General features: G+C 38.1%; 1 protein-coding gene across 8 annotated transcripts in view; it reads right to left on the reverse strand.

Annotated features, from left to right (window-relative positions):
- The window catches only part of PMS1 (PMS1 homolog 1, mismatch repair system component), an 87,495-nt gene that overhangs the window by 46,154 nt on the left and 23,077 nt on the right, over positions 1-18,264 (reverse strand). For 7 of the 8 annotated variants that reach the window (XR_010919832.1, XM_067549020.1, XM_067549021.1 and 4 more), the window contains exon 5: positions 13,054-13,217. Coding sequence is in view for 7 of the 8 variants with exons in the window: in XM_067549020.1 (XP_067405121.1) it covers positions 13,054-13,217 (164 nt within the window). In the remaining variant the exon portion in view is untranslated. Of the gene's footprint in view, positions 1-2,326; positions 2,881-13,053; positions 13,218-18,264 lie in introns of those variants that run through there. The other variant, XM_067549026.1, reaches the window with a different exon arrangement.

The following is an 18,264-nucleotide window of genomic DNA, read 5'->3' on the forward strand; positions in this document are numbered from 1 at the left end:
TGAAAAGTGGAAAGAGGCTGCCAGCTTTTGTATGGGTTTTACGGGATGTGCGTATAGACAAACTGTACAATTCCCAAGTTTCACTATAAAACTCCAGATTAGCTGTCTTATTAAAATAGAAAAGTGACTGGGGGATGCCCCACATGGGGTGAAGTAGCAGAAAGCTAACTAACTACGAACTACTAACTACAAACAAAGAACTATATACAACAAACTATAAAACAGTCTTATTCGGATAACAAGATGCTACGCAGTTTGGAAGAACGAGGAGGAAGGGGGGTTCAGACTCTGGCCATGCAGTAGTAAGAGGGAACCGGAAGGGACATTGACCTGCGCAGCTTCATAGGACCTCGGATGCCCCATATGGCCTATGCACAACGCACATGCAGCTCCATGGACACTACTACAAATAATTCTGGTTCTGGCGCATGGCGTGCATGCACACCCATGTATGGAATCCACATAGGGACCAGCACATGAAGAAGAAACTGGCAGGACAAGTGCTTGGAGCTGGGGGGAAGGTAAAGGAACAATTACAGCACCTTCTCTTATGGTGAATCAATAATCATTATACATTTTTATGGGGAAGAAACTACAGTTGAGGAAGTCTTATCAAGATAAACCTATGGTCATCTAAATTAAACTTACATTACCACCTTTCTTTTGCTTAGCAGGCATACACATGCATTTTGGAATTCTCTCTGTTCTTGTCAACATTAGTGTATTTATATGTTAAATAATCTGCCTTGCTCCCAAGAACAGGGCAGACAGAGCAAGCGCTGAGAGGCCTGGTCCAGCAATCTGGGTTTGTTGATGGTAACCGCCAAGAATAGAATTTTACTTGTGTGGCAGGCATAACTCACAAAATTTTCTTCAAATTCAGTACATTTCTTTTTAATTTTATGTTAGGGTACATGACATCTTGAGCCTTTCAAACATATATCAACTACTATTTTAAAAAAAATATCCTCAACAAGGATGTGATTGTATGTTAAATTTCAGCTCCAAGAACAGGCTCACTCAAAAAAGAAACATATTCCCACACCTAAAACCACCATTGTTTAGTTAAAAAAAAATACATTGACAACAGCAGCAAACCAAAACACAGATTCTAGAGTTTGCATTTATAGGAAGGACAATATAATAAAAGAAGAGATCTCTAGGAATTTGCAATGTCTGTAATCTTTTGTTTATTATACACAGACACCTAACTGCAAGAGCAGGTATATTCTCTAGGGAGGAATAACAGCTTTCAGTTAAATTTAAAAAAAGCCAGGAAAATTAAAATAATCTTAAATCACTCTTTTTTTTTTTTAATTCAGTTTTAAAAACTGTCAAGGTTTTTTTTATTTACACCAAGCTAAAACTGGCGCATTGCTTTTAAATAAATGGTAAATTCTCTCTCTCAAGGAAAAAGATCCTTTGCATAATCATCTTTTGGAAACAAAAGTCAATAGCAAGTGCTGTTTTTAATAGTAACATGATGGGGGAGGGGAGAAACCTCCACTCTTGCAAATATTTTAAGGATTCCCTAAGGATTAAGGGTCAATTGTCCCATCCATTCTATAGGTGGAAGGGACCCAAAAAGGTGTGGAATGGAAGAGTGACATCTTCATAGCATTAACTGTTCCTTGTCCATACATCTCTCCTGCCAACACACACACAGCCTCAGTAGGCATCAGACACTGCAAACAGGAAGGGTTGGGCTACAGGCAAATTTGGGGGATAGCAATTTCCCCCCTCCCTCCTCCATACCAATCCCAAGGGATTTCTGGAGTAAGTTACTGCTGACTCTGTCAGCAGTAACTTACTCACTCAGGTTTCCCCTTCACGATGTGAGCACACCCTCCCAAGGAGGGAGACATTTCAGAGAAGCAGGTGGTGAAGAAGCTCTTGGCAGCATTATGTTTGAGAGTCATGCTTGCTAAAGAACTGGAAGGCACTGCAGGGCCACAGGGCCTTCCTGTGGATAGCCCTGGCCTCCAACAAAGCCCTCAAGATCCACACAGATTTTAGAGGGAGCTGCAAGTTCTCTGACCAGCCCACTCTGCCTGTGCCACTGGGGAAAGAGAAAAACTCTGCTCCTGTGACAGAATGAAGAGGCAATTCTTCACGTAAAACTCGCAGTGTCCAGTTGTCCTATCTACTTGGATGAGGGTGGTCATGATGGTAAGGGAAGGGGTGAGGAAACATTTTAGCATTAAAACAGTAATGTGTATGGATTCTTAAACTGTAGGGAAAAGTTCATAGGTCCACATGTACCTTTTAAGCTAGTTCTGCAGCACAGCTGATTAAATAAGAATTCCTCTGAGGCATTGTCAACACAAGATTTTATTTCTTTTTTTGGGGGCAGGAGAAGTAGACATTTCGAATCAGTGAGATTACAGGAATTGAAGTGGGAGACTGAGAATTGAATCCCATTTTTAAAAGCATGTAAATTCTTTTTAGTATGTATTATTAGTCAATAAAAGCAACACAGGATATCACTGTAACAAAACAGTGGCAAGATTATAAAAAAAGCACACCTCCAAGAAAATTGTAATAATTTTCTCATGTCTTCCCTCACAATCCCTCCCTTGAGTATACAAAGTAAAGTATCTGAATGCCTGCAAGAGCTGAAGACATGCATTAAGTGTTGCAGTATATTATGTACACTTGAACCAGTGATTGTTATGAGATTTCTCATATGTACTGTGCTGTCTTTGAAAAGTGTGACGGATGGGAAACGGGACGGCTCACGGAATTAGTAGTACGATACAGAGCATTTCATCTCTAGGTCACCAGTTCGAATTCAGTCCAGGTTGGTAGTAACCGAAGGTTGTTACCATCTGACAGCTGTTCGGTGGCTGACAAAATGAGTTGATGGTCTCTGTACAGTTCCTAGTAGACAGGTGCCCACATCACAAAAAATACACACCATAATTAGAACCCTGTTTGGCTTCTTCAGCAAAGAGGCTGAAAAGTGAATGCATAAAGACTAAAATACCTTCCAGGTTAGGATTGAGACCCATTGGCAGGGCAGTGTTGGGAAGCCTACACCCTATACAGCATACAGGCTGTATCGCTTCTGCAGGTATGCAGTTCACAATGTTGTCAATCCAGTACCTTACACGAAACCCAAATTCCTTTTCAATTAAAAAATAAATAGATTGGCGGCTCAGGACAAAATGTAAAGTTTGCAGTGTCCTGACTGCACCTATCAAGAGGTAGCTACCATTTTAGATTCCTGCACACCCCAAAACTTTAAGCTTTAAGGTTGTTTTAGTTTTAATGTGCTTCTTTGGGGATTGCAAACCACCAAACAAAAACACACCCCATAATTAGCACCCTGTTTGACTGCCTCGGTGTGTCTGAAGATTACAAACCATCAAACACAAATGTATAAGACTTGCTCCTCAGAGAAAAAATTTCAAACCAAACATCTTTATTCTCCATTTCTTGTACCTCATTTGGGTCTAATCCAAAGCTCACTGGAGTCAATAGAAAGACTGCTACTGATATCAAAGGGCTTTTGATCATGTCAATAGTCATATAAAGCACACTTTAACTCTACAAAGTGCAAAGCAGTGGAGAAGCAGGCCCCATCCTGTGATGTAAGCAGTTTTTGGGCTCTTGAGTCCTGCACAGTGTTAAAATGATGCTGTTAAAATAAACAAACTGATTAACAAAAATAGTTAATAATAAAATAGTAAACTGGAAAATTCTGAAGACTGAAACCATAAACAGTCAGTTGTAACTACACAAACAGAAATTCAAAGCGCCTGGCTTGATTCCCTATGGCATTATTTTAGATTTACGACAGAACAACTCCACTGATGATTCTAATCTGCCCTTCTGAGAAAAGAATACATTTTAAATATCCAAAACACCCAAACCTACTAAGTTATGAGCCAATTCTCAATCACAATTCCCCTGTATTCTTTGCAACTTCTAGTTTAGAGGTTTTATTTACCACTCTTATGCTCCAGTTTTCCATCATCACCACAAACTGGGATCTAAATTAAACCTATCAACTCAGGAAATGGACCTGCACATTACTGTAGATTGCTCAATGAAAATCTCTGCTCAGTGTGCAGCTGCAATCAAAAAGCAAACAAATGATAGGAATAGGATGCATAAGGAATAGGATGGAGAATAATATAGAATATATAATATCATTACATAAATAATGGTTCATCCGCATCTCAAAAAAGATATTGCCGAAGTAGAGGATGCTTAGAAATAGGCAACAAAATAATCAGAAGCACTGAAAAATTCTCACATTAAGAGATACTTGAAAGGTTGGAATTGTTCACTTCAGAAAGGAGAGATGATGAAAATATACAAAATAATTAATGGTACGGACAAGGGACACGGGTGACTTTTATTCATGAAATTTTATGATATGAGAAATAAGGGACATTCAATTAAATTGAAAGTAGCAAAATTTAAAACTGATAAAAAGACATACTTTTCCAACACCGTGTATGAATTTGACTGCAGAACTCATTGCCACATGAGGTCACTGAGGCCAAGAACTCACCAAGATTCAAAAAGGGATTGGACACTGATATGGACAACCAGGGTATCCAGAATTATAATAGTTAATATGCTTTAACAAATATTTGGAAAGGAGACAAAAATGCTTTAAGGCTTAAGCCAATCTCTAACTATTACAATTTAGGACTACACTTTCATGAGGGGCACATTGTTCCACATCTGCCTACTGTGGGTCTCATGCAGAATGGCAATTCCTATGACAGATCTTTTTATAGCTGAATGTGGAAATATAAGTTGTAGTAGGAGCATATCCCCAAGACAAGTGCAAACAGAATCCCCCCTGCCCCCAAAAGCCTATAGCTCCTTAATTTGTGCAACTTGAATTTTCCCATATCATAAAATCATATTCATTCCTGTACAAAGGGGCCAGCACAAGATCTATCCAACACTTTAACCCTATTTTGTTCACTGAAGTGGGAGTTTCAAGAGGTGCATGGGCCTTGTGCTGACTATCTGCACAGGGGTGAATTTCACCCCACTATAATGTATGACAAGCATATTGAGCTGGTTCAGGTTGTAAGAAGATGAAATTACTTACTGTGTTCCACTATCATTTTTGCCTTCTCTAAACAAGATTTCTTCCTGGGGCAGAAAATAGCACTAGATTTATATTGTATGTTTGGAGGTTAAATCTTAGAGAATTTGACCTGATCCATTCATTTTGCTTCAATATCAATTATTCAATTATTCAATTCAATTATCAATTATTCAAGTATTCTGATCTAGGATTATACGGTCCCCTGCCAAAAATTGAATGAGTACTACAGAAGGTTCTGTGTAACTTAAGCAAGAGTCATATAAAGGAATATCCAGCTACAGAGCTTTAAGATTTGACAAGATATTTATCTGAGGTTCTTTTTTACCGCACAAAAATACAAAGTTTGAAACAATTACAATAAAGCTTGAAACAATTTAAGATGACTAAAATGTTTGCATCATCCTAGTTCTCTAGCTCAAACTAGGAAATCAAGCTTTAGTTAAGGTTTTGCTTTGTACAGCAGCACACACTTGCTAGTAATGGAGAAATACAATCAGCCTTAAATAAACTGAAAAGAGCAAACGAATAGAATGACAGAAATAGTAGACATATTTGCTTTTAAAAATGTAACTGTCACACAATTCATTTAAATATACTTATCAACTCACATTTTTGTCCATATAGTTACTCATACGGACAGTGCCGCACTAACCTCCTATGTGCAGAAAAGATGAAAGAAAAAGGGACTATTAGGATGGACAGTAAAAAATTAAGACAACATTTGGTCAACAATGTGTGTGTCAAAGTACCATAAAGCCTGCAGCCAAAGATGTACCACCACACATGCTCCAAAAAAGACACTCAGTTCCAATCCATTTCCCCAAAAAATCAAAAGAGACTAGGCTTGGCACTTTTGAGGAACAAGCTTTTGAATACTGCATATTAAAGATATGGAGCTAAACTGTTCCCCCATGCAGTTTTCCTCACACAGGGACTGGAAAATTCAGTGGCTCCAATCTTGGGTATTGCCAAACCGTGCTCGCTGTAGGACCTGGGTATGGATGGGTCTGGAATGACACCAGTGGGAATAACCCAGCTTTGAGCTTCCCCAATACCCAGGGTTGCCAAATGACAGTTCAGCCCTGGCTCAAATTAGAGCAACCATAAATCTTTTCTAATGTACAATGGCAGTAAATAGGATTTTACATCAGCAGAGAACCACAGTGCAGTGCACTTTATTCCCACCTTTTCCCCTCCCTGACATGCCCCTTATGCTAGTCAGGGGGTCCAGGAGGGAGTGAAGCAGAGTTGTCTATGTCAGAAATGGCATAAGTCTAACTACCTCAAGGCAGCTTTGTGATCTTTAAGGATCATATAGGAATCTCATCCCATCTCTCTGAAGTATCTTACAAATACCTATCACCTTGGTATTACTTGTGGAGTTTTCATCTTATTATTCCCTTAAAAGGGGGAGTTAATCCTGAAACCCATTGATCTGCCAACATCTGCTGGGGTCTAGGACCATCTGTATGGAATCCTCTTTATTCCTGAACTATATTCTGGTCCCAGAGCAGCAGCTGCACTCCCATGCTGGGTGCTACCTCCAACCCCTTTCCAGAGGACAGGACCTGTGAGAGATGACAGCTCATAATCACTGCAAGATCCTGTATCTGAAATTGTTAGTACTTCTACAGAGCTGTATGCAACCTAAAACACATATGTTATTTGTGGACTTATATAGATGGCCAAAATGGAACATTGTGACCCACATGGAAATTTTATGTATTGTCTTTCTTTCCATATGTTAAGGAATTTCACAAACTGTAGATCAAAATGCATGCAAATGCCCACATTTACTAGTGATTTAGATAGTGGCCACAGATTTTAAATACCAAGGAACTTGGAGTTGTTTTAGCTGCTGTGGCAATGAGAAAACTCCAGTTCCAGGGGGCAGCCATCTTTATAGTGTAAAATATAGCAGGAGTTTACAGGTGGCTGAAATATGACAAATCACACTGAAAAGTCTGACACTGTTTAAACAACAGTAACTCTGGAATGTGGCTGGTGCTCCATCAGGTCTGGTCAACTTTAAATAAACTCACAGAATGCTCTTGTAAATTAATTCTATTTGGCTCATTATTCAATATGCTTTCAAGGAACATGGTGATGAAAGAAGAAAAAACACCTCTTTCTAACATACCCATACTGGCAAGAGGAACAACATTATCAGTATTCAAAGAATGTCTTGGCAGGATAAACCTTCATAAAAAGAAGGAGCACTAGCTGATCCTAGCTATCAAAACAGCAATAGTACTTCAAGGATTGATTTGCAAAGTGATTCAATATTTACTGCTAAAGCAAATAAAACAGTTTTAACAGATGCAAAAGCAACCAAATATTTCCTATTTCAGAAATTAATTGGTAAAGATACACAGTGAGAGTGAGAAAATGAAGTGTATTTTTCTAGAAATGTATCCAAAAAGCATAAAAAGTCTTGTTGGTTCTTCATACAGAATTTTAAATTCTCTTTTTTTCCATGAAATTTACAAACGGATGTGACAAGTGGAAGTGGGCTGCACAACAGTGAGACCAATTTATACACACTTCAATCGGAAGGAGTATCACCCTCACTGTTTAGTAAGTCAAGTGGTAGAAATGGTACAGAATACAGTATGTTCTGAAGCCTATGGCCAAATGTTTTAAACCTGAGGGCCAAAAGACCCAAATCTTTAGTTAGGCAACTGAACAAGAGTCCTGATTTTTAGAGATGTTGAGCACCTGGCAGATCCTATTAACTTCATGGGCCTCAATGGATTTAAATGCCTAACCCCAGACTTGCACCTGTGAAAGATTTGGCCTATGAATCAGCTCTTTGCACAAGTATGGTACATCCTTTCATTCCTTAGCCAGTCCTGGCCTTTGGCCAAAGACTCCCCTTTATCTGTACAGTTTTTGCCACTTAGGACTTGTCTACATGGTGTATTAGTCTGCACCACAGGGATGTAAATTCTAGAGAGCACTAGCATGTCACACACTAACTGAGCTGTATGGACCCTGCTGGCGCACACAAGTTTCTTAGTCCACAGTCAACATCGTACTGTTTGAAACGGGTACTACGTTAGCGTGCACTAGGGAACTTTCATTGCATGCCAGCAGGATCCACGCTTTTACCTAGGAAAGGATGGGAAACCAGAATTTATACCCCTTTGATGCAGACTAATGCACCATGTGACAAGCGCTCATTGTCAAGGTCCCTGTTATGCAGTATATTAAACTATCCTGACCACAATCTCACCTGTCAACCTTCTCTGCTTCTCTTTCTCCCCCAGTCCCTCCAATTCTCAACCACAGCTTTCTGTTCAGTCTCTTCTTTTAAAAAAAGCAACAAAAATAAACCCCCGAAGCAGCCAAATCCTCAGAGCTGATTTGGCTGCCCTTTGTGCCCAACAGATAGTCACAGGTGTCTCAAGCCACCCATTCACACACTGCAAACGAACATGCAAACCACCATAAAGGATCCCCAATAAAACTATGGCTTTTTTAGCTTTGGAACCTGAGCTTGTTCCTAACGTCTATTTTCTTCCACAACAGCACAAGGTATTGGCATAGCCCCACAATGCAGGATTCTAGCAATTCCTTTGAACGATTATACATAACTACTTATTTCTTTAACAGCTGGTCTTAATCATAATCCATGTACTTCATGAGAAATGTTATTATCCTAAACTTAACACAAAATACTTGGAAAAATATTACGTTAGAGTGCATTTCTAGCACACAATAGGACACAGAATCAGCATGAGGTAGAAAGATCTATTGGTCTGGACTACTACAACTTTGTGATAATGGTGTTCTTCAGCCTCTGAAGAAAAGACAAAAAATGTACCGTTAACGTACAATGCTATTGTTGTAAAGGGGTATGTATGTAGAACTGCTGAAAGAAATTATAAATTAGCATTTAAGTAAAGAATTCTCAAGTACTTATAAAAGCCACAGTGAAACTAGAAAGCATTTAAATCTATTTATCAAAGTATTTGCAGTTCGTACCTTCAAACAGGTCGTAACAGTAATAAAAAACAAGGAATGAACATTTATCCATATCCAGACCTTTCAAAAATATTAATAATTTAAAAACAATCAAGAGACAGCTCTTGGTTTGTGCCAAATCTCAGTTGGCTTGTGGTTTTACCAACTCAGCTACAGCTAATGAGCGACCTCTTGTGTTGAAAAATCTCTGGGTTGTATGGGTTTTTTCCTTCATTTTTTAAATGAAGTGAGTGCTTGTGAAGATGAACCCTAAAAAACAAATGTCCTACCTTTTTCCTCAAAGCAAATACAGAATGCAAATGGGAGCAATAGTGGTTTATTGTCCCATATTGCCCAATAGTATGCTTGAATCCTGTTTTGGAGTAATCACCTCTGAAGATGAGAAGATAATTCATGCTTCATGAGAGGCCAAGATAATTCAGTTTCGGTATCTTTCCCAAACTGTCAGAATGGTTGATATTTTGATATAGAAACTTGCTCACATGGAAATAGACTGAGATTTTCAATTGAAATAAGCACCAAGCGCCCACCATAACGAAAGGTCTCTTGGTCCCTACCACCATTGTGTAATAGGTTAAATACTGAACACTCTTGTCCTCTACATTTCCTTGTTGCGTAATGGCAGGGAATCATTTTAATCCACATTAACAAGGCAGTATTCTAAAAAGACTGGGTTTGAAGAAAAAATCAAACACATTTTTATTATTCAAATTACGCATGTGTAAGGTAGAGACATAGGAAGCAACAAAAACACAATGGTTGAATATTTCCCTCCCCAGTTCTTTACCTATAGGATCCTAATGTTTCTCAGCTTCTGCTGTTTCTCTGTAAACCACACTATCTACCCGCCACTTTGCTTCTTAATATTATTGAAGGAATTTTTTTCCCCTAAATTTCCCCAAGCTTTGAACTGCAGTTTTATTCTAAAAACTGACTATGCAAAAATGGCACATTCTTTCTCAACAGATATTTCTTGTATGCATTCAGAGATACACCTACTGACAATAATAAGTTTTTACTACACTTTACTCCCCTCAGCTCTGCTGAGTCAACAAAGCTAAGATGGAGTTGGATTCCATTTTCTTGTCCATCAGCAAAAAACTGGTTAGTAAGGTCAAATCATTTATATCTATAAAAAACCCCTGCAGGTTAGCTGGAATGCACAGGTGCCCCCGAGGACATAATATGAATAAAATGGAGTGTTTAAATGAGGCCTGCAGAACCTCTATTACTGGTATGATGCACCAGATGGAAAGAACAGAGCTGAACTCTTAGATGACAGGGTGATTTTTGCAGGGCTGGCAACTAGAAAAAACCCCAACTTTTTACTAGTCAAATGAGCACATCTGAGCAACAACATGGAACCCACCATTCAATTTTTACAGTCAGTTTTCAGAGCAGAACAACACTTCAACACTTCAAAACACTTGTTAAAGAAATCAAACAATTTTGGAATTATGCACAAGAATCACTCATCTCCCAGATAGGAGAAGCATTCAGCACTGCTACTATTTAAAATTATTTTTTCATTTTTTTACAGTATTTTGTATTTTATGTTTTTTAAGATGCCAAAACATAGCAAGAATAGGCAGCTCCTACTCAAAAAGACAACTTTGTGCTGGAGATATCACACCAGCAAGAGAACCAGCCCAGGGATCAAAGTCTTCTCTTGGTTAAACAACATTGCAGTTTGTTTAAAAAGGTGTTTATTTGATATCTCTTTAATATAAGGTTTAAAATAAAGATACTTTAATGATGCTGAAAGGTGTGAGGGAGGAAAATTAGAACATTTATAAAGGCACAATATTGTTTAAAAAGAATAAAATGAAATGAAAATAAGTTTACTGTACCCTTATGACAAGCTTCTGTTTGGGCAGTTTTCTATAATGGTTGAAATTTCACTAGCAGAGGGAAGCAGGGAAGAAAAACAGAAAAGACAACCATGCAATCAATGTGTGAAGGGCGAGGGGAGGAGGAGGCTGAAGTACAGAGACTTTGTCTGCTTGAGTATCCAGAATTACAGAGGAGTGCAAGAAAGAGATTCTTGATCAATTTATCTGTGATAACAGACTTTGCATTAAAATACAATGGAAAAAACATGGCATAATTTGAGGAGAAAAGAAAGAAAAGGCAGAAAATGAACATATAATAACAAGCAACTACATCGGAGCCCTATCCTACAAAGATATTTAGTGTGTTTTATCAGTCTCAGTGTTCTGTCTTTAAAACTCCAGCAACACTTTATTGTTTATCATGTCAAAGTAGTTTTTAAGCTGACACAGAGGGGAGTAGGTCCAACTAAGAAGGTGATTGTGATCCTCAGCAAGTATGGAGGGTCAAGAATTTACAGCAAACAAGATATGTTTTAAAACGACAAATGAGCTACATGACTCTTACTCTGATAATCTGAAGTCATTCAGCACATAAATCTAAAGCCCCGAATTCAGTAAGTGTTTGCAATTTATTTTTCATTCTTTTTCACAACTATCACAGGGCCAAGAAATTGGACAGTTTACTTGTTTCAATTAGGCATAGTTACTGTTGCTCTAACTTTGTTGCATCAAAATTGTTTTTTAGAGACAGCTGAATACCATTTTCCTTTAAGGTCTGTCGATTTGGATATAAATTTGAGATTTCATACCAACTGCAATCCACAGCAGCACTCCCACTGATTGCAATGAAAGATTTATACTATGTTGCATTTATGGAGTACCTAAACTTTTTAAACAGTATTTTACTGTCAAATTTGTAAGATCGCTTGTCGCTTCCACTGACAGTGTAAACATGAAAAGATGTTTTTAAAATATTCTAACTGATAGAAATAAAAAAGTGAAATAAAAAGGTGCAGTGATTAAAATAATGCTTTAACTCTCAGATTGCAAGGTACGAAAGTATTCAGCCACCACAGAGAGATTTTTTTTTTTAACGGAAGAATGGCTTTGGTAGAATCTATTCGGCCATTAGGTGTCACTCTTTATTTTTTGTGGCAGCATGGAAGCTTAGGGGCCTAATTTTCCTCTCACTTATGTCAGTGTAAATCAGTGGCAGCTCCAATAAAAGTTAATAGAGTTAAACTAGTATAACTGAGAAGAAAACCAGGTCCAACATACCATTTCTGCAGATTTGTAGTTAAGATTTCTGTTAGACTCCCCATCATTAAGTTTAAAAAACAAAAAACCCCACTTTTTAAAAGAGTATTAAGGTCCGAGTAGAGCTTCTGAATGCCGTCAAGTCTGGGCATAAAATGAGCTCTAGCTCAGTCAAATCTCGTGGATAGATGTGTTGGGCCTGATTTTGCTTTCCTTAAATTGATGTAAATCAGGCTTAACTGTACTATAATCCGTGCAGTTACACAGGTGCCTGCCTGGTTTGATCTGCCATATTACAAGTCACTCCTTAAGACACATTTCTTCTGTGAAGTCTATAAACCAGAGTCTAGGCAACAAAGGAGTTAAAAAAAAAAAAAAAAATCACCACCCTGTACTGATCTACTATAAATCAGCCCTCTGTGACAAAACAGTACACACAAGTCATGCTATCTACTTAGGGCCTGTTTCAATGCCCAGTAAAGTCAGTGGGAGCCTTTCCATTGACTTCAATTAACAACAGATCAGACCCTTTGAAACAAAGGTGGAGGTACAGCCCTGCCTCTTGGTTCTGTACAGTATCAAGCATATTATCATTGCCCAATAAACCATAGCACTGTCCAATCTATATACACCAAATTAGGTTTTTGTAGGAGCAGAGTCATTTTTGAAAATTTGGCCCTACCTATCTAAAACTCAAACCATCATAAGCTAATAAATTCAGACTTAAGGATTGAGTGGGGGGTCTGAACCAACCTGCAATTACAGCAAATTCCTAAAAATCAAACATCTGATGACAAAATACAATGACAGTAATGAAATTATTGATGAACTGAACAAAATCAGTCTTATTTTCTTCAATTTTGAATTTGAGATAGTTGGCACAAGAAAAGTCATTTTTACCTTGTTATGTGTAAAGATTATCCGTAGTTCTGGTTTTATGATGCCATATGCCATCAAAAGATCTTGGATTTTTTTTAATTCCTCCTTACATTTTTTACTTGTTGAGTAAAACTGTTTTCTAACAGGAAGATTCTTAAACAGCTTCAGTGCTGTTACACTTGTACCTGTAAGTGAGAAATAAAAGACTGTAAAGCTGTCATGAAAAGTGTGGGATTGGCTGAGTGTAAAGAAAAAAACCACCTCACTTATGCTGAAAGAAGCTATTCTTCATATAGGTGCAGGCACATAATTCTTATTAACATTAATTAGAATCATACGTGCATGAAGGGAAGGACATACTGCTTACATTACAATCCCCTCCACCGCAAGCTGACTGCTAGATTTCACAGCTGTGCAAACTGATCATGTCCTTCAGCTGGAGCTATGCTCAAGCTACTTGACACTTAGATGACACATTTTTTCCATTTCTGGCAAGCCACAAGGATTTACTAAATTAATCTCACTTGATATTTTGATTTTTCTAGTTTCATCCATCTCTCTTTCTCCATTACTAGTAGGCACCAATAAACAGAAGTTAAAATTTCATCTACAGTACATCTGCTCTAGTGCAGACCCACTAAGCTCTTGCCATGTGTCTAATCATAGCCTCTTCTAATACTGCAGCAAATGTTTCTACATCTTTCCCTAGCATCTGCCTATAATATACCTAAAATGAAAAGCAATCCCACAGATTTTTTTCTTGAAGCAAAACCCCATCATAGGAGCAGCAGCATCTGAAAGTCAGCAGTAAAATATATAAGTTAATAGTCAAGTTCACCTAAATACGAAAAAAATCCTACTAATTAATTATAAAACAAAAGGAAATATGCAGTACTGCATTTCATTAAAGTTCTAAAGGAAAGCTTGCTTCAGAAGGTGCTGCTATATTTACTGCTGAATTAGCAATAATACCTATGAAATCAACAGTATAAAATCCAGATAATAAAACAGTCAATCATCGTTTATAAAGAGGCAAATTTTCTAATTATTTAATTATAAGGAAATTGATATATTAACATTAGGTCATGATAATTATCTCTCATGTTCAAATAGGATGCCACAAAGAAGGCTTTTTATACCTGAACCAAATACAGAATTAAAAATTTACTAACATTAAGAGGTATTAAAAATCCCTGTCCTTGAAAAACATCAAACAATTTAAAATATTAACAAGCAAACTGAAGGAGGCACTATCATATTTTACAAGAAAATTCTTAAGATTTAACTGTTCTGCTCTTTCAATTTAGCATACTCTATTTAAGTCCTGATTAAATTCCAGTTCTGCAATATGCTTCCTGGCATATTTTATACCAACTTAAAGAGTCAGCCATTTACAGCTGTAATATAAAAAGGTGTGGTTTTGATTGTGGTGTCATGAAGTTTTCTTTCTTATACACTGATGGTAGCATGGATCAGTTCTTGAATCAAACTAAAGGCTCTTCCAACATGTGATCAATCAAACTTGCATTGCTGAGCTACACAACAGACCAGAACATTCCACTTTATATGTCTAGGCCAGTGATTCCCCAAACTTTTTATATTGTGCCCCCTTGTGGGAGCCACGTTTGGGAGCTGGGGCCAGGGACAGGAGCTGGGGCCAGGACCAGAACTTCAGCTGGGGCCATTGCTGTGAGCCAGGAGCCAAGGTTGGGGCCGGAGCTGCATCTAGGACAACATCTGGGAGCTGCAGCTGAGGCCATGGCCTGGAGCAGGACTGGAGCTGTGGTGGCGGCCGCCGGTGGGTCCAGAGCTGCAGCCGCAAGGTGGGGCCGGGGCCAGAGCTATGGCAGAAGCCAGGGCTGGGCCCAGGGCCGAGCAGAGCGGGGCTGAGTGGTGCTCCCTCGCCACCCCCTGTGAGGGCTGGCCCGGGCCCTGGCATGTCCCCCTGAACCCCACAGCCCCTTACGGGGGCGTGCCCCAGAGTTTGGGGACCACTTGTCTAGGAGGATAGGAGAAAGGGTTGTAACCCCATTATAGCACTTCAATGTAAGCATTATTCTTTGTTACCAGGTAAATTTATTCAAGTACCACTATTTTTTAAACACTGTGTTAATAATAATTTTTATTATTTGTATTGTGGTAATGCCTAGATGCCAGGACCTCATTATGCTAAGCACCGTAGTAAGAGATGGTCCCTGCCATGAAAAACTTACATGGTTTATAACAGTGTATATTAACTGAAAAGGAGGGCTATTGGCCTACCCAATCCAATCAAATATAATTAAAAAATATTAGCCTGTAAGAGGTGTCTTATATTAAAAATGTACTTAAAAGAAGACTAGAGGTCTTGTATTTCAGCAGCAGTCTATCATTCAACAGCTCTGGTAAATATAAAGGCCAAGGCAATACAGCTCTTATCCAAAGTCTGACTTCAGCAGGCTTTAGATCACAAATTACAAGGCTTGAAGGCACCACTGTGATCATCTAGTCTGACCTCCTGCACAACACAGGCCACAGAATTACCCCTAAATTAATTCCTGTTTGAACTAGAGCGTATTTTTAGCAAAACATCTAATCTTGATTTTAAAATTGCCAGTGATAGAGATTCCACCATAATCCTTGGTGAGTTACTTCAATGGTCAACTACCCTCTTTGTTAAAAATGTATATCTTATTTCCAGTCTGATTTTATGTCTAGTGTCAGCTTCCAGTCAGATCTTGTTATACCTTTGTCTGCTAGATATAAGAGCCAATTATCAAATTTTCTTTTAACACAATTTGCTTGCACCCAGCTTAGCAAGTGATCCACATCCACCATCAATAACCGTTCCCTTCACTATTTACAACTCCCCCAATCTTTGGGGTCATCTGCAAACTTTATCAGTAATGATTTTAGGTTTTCCTTCATATATGATAAAAATGTTAAGTAATAAAGGGCCAAGAACCAAACCCTGCAGGATGCCACTAGAGAGACACCTGTTCATTGACGACTCCGTTTACAAGTACATTTTGTGACCTGTCAGTTTGCCAGTTTTCAATCTGTTTAATGTGTGCCATGTTGATTTTGCATTGTTCTAGTGTTATAATCAATTTAATTGCAGTATCAAGTCAAATGCCTCAGAAGTCTAAGTATATTACACCACACACTTATCTCACCAAAAAACAATATTGTTAGCTTGAAAGAATCCATTTTCCCATAAACTCTTATTGACTGGCATTAATTACATTACCCTCTTTTAATTCTTTATTATTCAAGTTCCTTATCAGCTGTCTCTTTATCTTGCTTGGGATCGATTTCAGGCTGATAGTTCTGTAATTATATGGGTCATCCCATTTACACTTTTTAAGTGGTGGCACAACACATCAGCTGTTTTCCAGTTCTCTGGAAGTTCCCCAGTGGTTCCAAGGCTTATTGAAAATCAACATTAATGGTTCAGTGAGCTCCTCGACCAGCTCTTTTAAAACTCTTGAATGCAAGTTCTCCAGATCTGCTAATTTAAAAGGGTCTGACTTTAGAAGCTGTTGTTTAGCATCTTCCGGAGTTATTGAAATGGAAAGTGTTTCATCATCACCATCATACAATATTAGCATCACAGTTGTTTTTCCCCCAACACAGAACAGAAATATTTATGAAACACTTTTGTCTTTTCTGTACTAACACTCACAATTTTACCATTTCCATCTAGTTATGGACCAATGACATTAGGATTATTTTTGTTTGTTCCTAATATTTTTTAAAACTTCTTGCTGTTCTTAATTGTGCTGGATTTCTCCTTACGTCTTTTTGCTTATCAATTTTCTGCAATTCCTAACTTCTGATTTATTATCAACTGCCCTTTTCTTCCATTTGTTTATGATAAAGTGTTCTTAAACAAGTCCCATTTACTATTCACACTTTTTGTGTTTAAATTCTTTCTCCCAATTGATTTTGGGTCTTAACCAAGTGCCCCCACTCTCCCCATTATATACTGTGTGTGTTATATATATATATATATATATATATATATATATATATATATATATATATATATATATATATCTGACTTTATTCTGTTTGCATATAACAAATGTGATCAAGTAATGATCAACTGTACCTCAGCTACCACAAATTTTTAGTTCTGTGATCAGTTCCTCTTTATCTGTCAAGACAAAGTCTAATACAGAATTTCTCTGTGTCGGATGCAACACCTTCCGAGTTAGGAAATTGTCATCTACAATCAGATCGGGACTATGACAGTGAAAAATAACTTAGTGCCACACTACAACTGCCTCAGCACAACTGCACTGGTGTGGTAAAGAAAAGGGAGCTTCTTATTCCTCTATCACTCCTGTGCAAGAGGCAGCCAGAATCCTGCAGCTGTGGGAGTGCAAGGATGTAGTGTGGCTATTAGCACTTCTGGCAGTGCAATAGATGTTGCAGGGGAGAACGGCTATTACTCCAGGAAGCATCATGCCTGATCTTCGTCCTGCAGGCATACATACTGCTTCCACCCACCACTTCTCAAATGGTGTGTCAAATTCTACCTCCCTTGCCCAAAAATTTCCCTAAGTCTATGAACATTAATTTGGCGCTAGAGTTTTATTCATTTCTATAGCAACTCTGTCTGGGCCCAGGGCATTCCTGCATTTTAAAGAGCAATTAGAATCTTTTATATCCTTTATTTTAGCTCCACCAGCTCAAAGAAATGAGTCAGAGAAGCAGCAACCGCTTCATAATTACCACCCAAGATCCATTATTTCTAAAGATAATGACAAGTTCTCAGTTTAATAATGGACATAAGACTAGAAAGTATATAACTGTTATGGGTAGTTACTCAGCCTTTCCTTCTGCATCTGATGGAGAAAAACAAAATAATCCCAGAGAAACAAAATAATCACGTTATGATGTGGCATTGCCTCAGTTGTTTGGTGACAACACATCATCGCACAGTATTCAACTATAATAATTCACCATAATTCAATCCTTTTCCCCTCTATTTTCCCTTCCCATCTCTAGTCAAACACAAATTCTACTCTCACATTTTAAGGGTGAGAGGAGTGGCTGGAAAATGGATCCCAGCTGATCCCACACGAGGCAGATCCAGCAGCTTTAGAAATGTTCCTGTAATTAATGCTGTAGTTGTTGTTTGAATCCAGACAGATTAGAACGTCTATGTAGAATTCACAAGTATCACATAAAAGTCTCTGAATAGTACACGTGGCTTGAAAGTCATAAACTGAGTAGCATAGGATT

This window comes from Emydura macquarii, unplaced genomic scaffold, assembly GCF_026122565.2.
Source record: "Emydura macquarii macquarii isolate MOO-44397 ecotype Brisbane River unplaced genomic scaffold, CSIRO-AGI_Emac_v2 contig_1253, whole genome shotgun sequence".
Lineage (NCBI taxonomy): Eukaryota > Metazoa > Chordata > Testudines > Chelidae > Emydura > Emydura macquarii.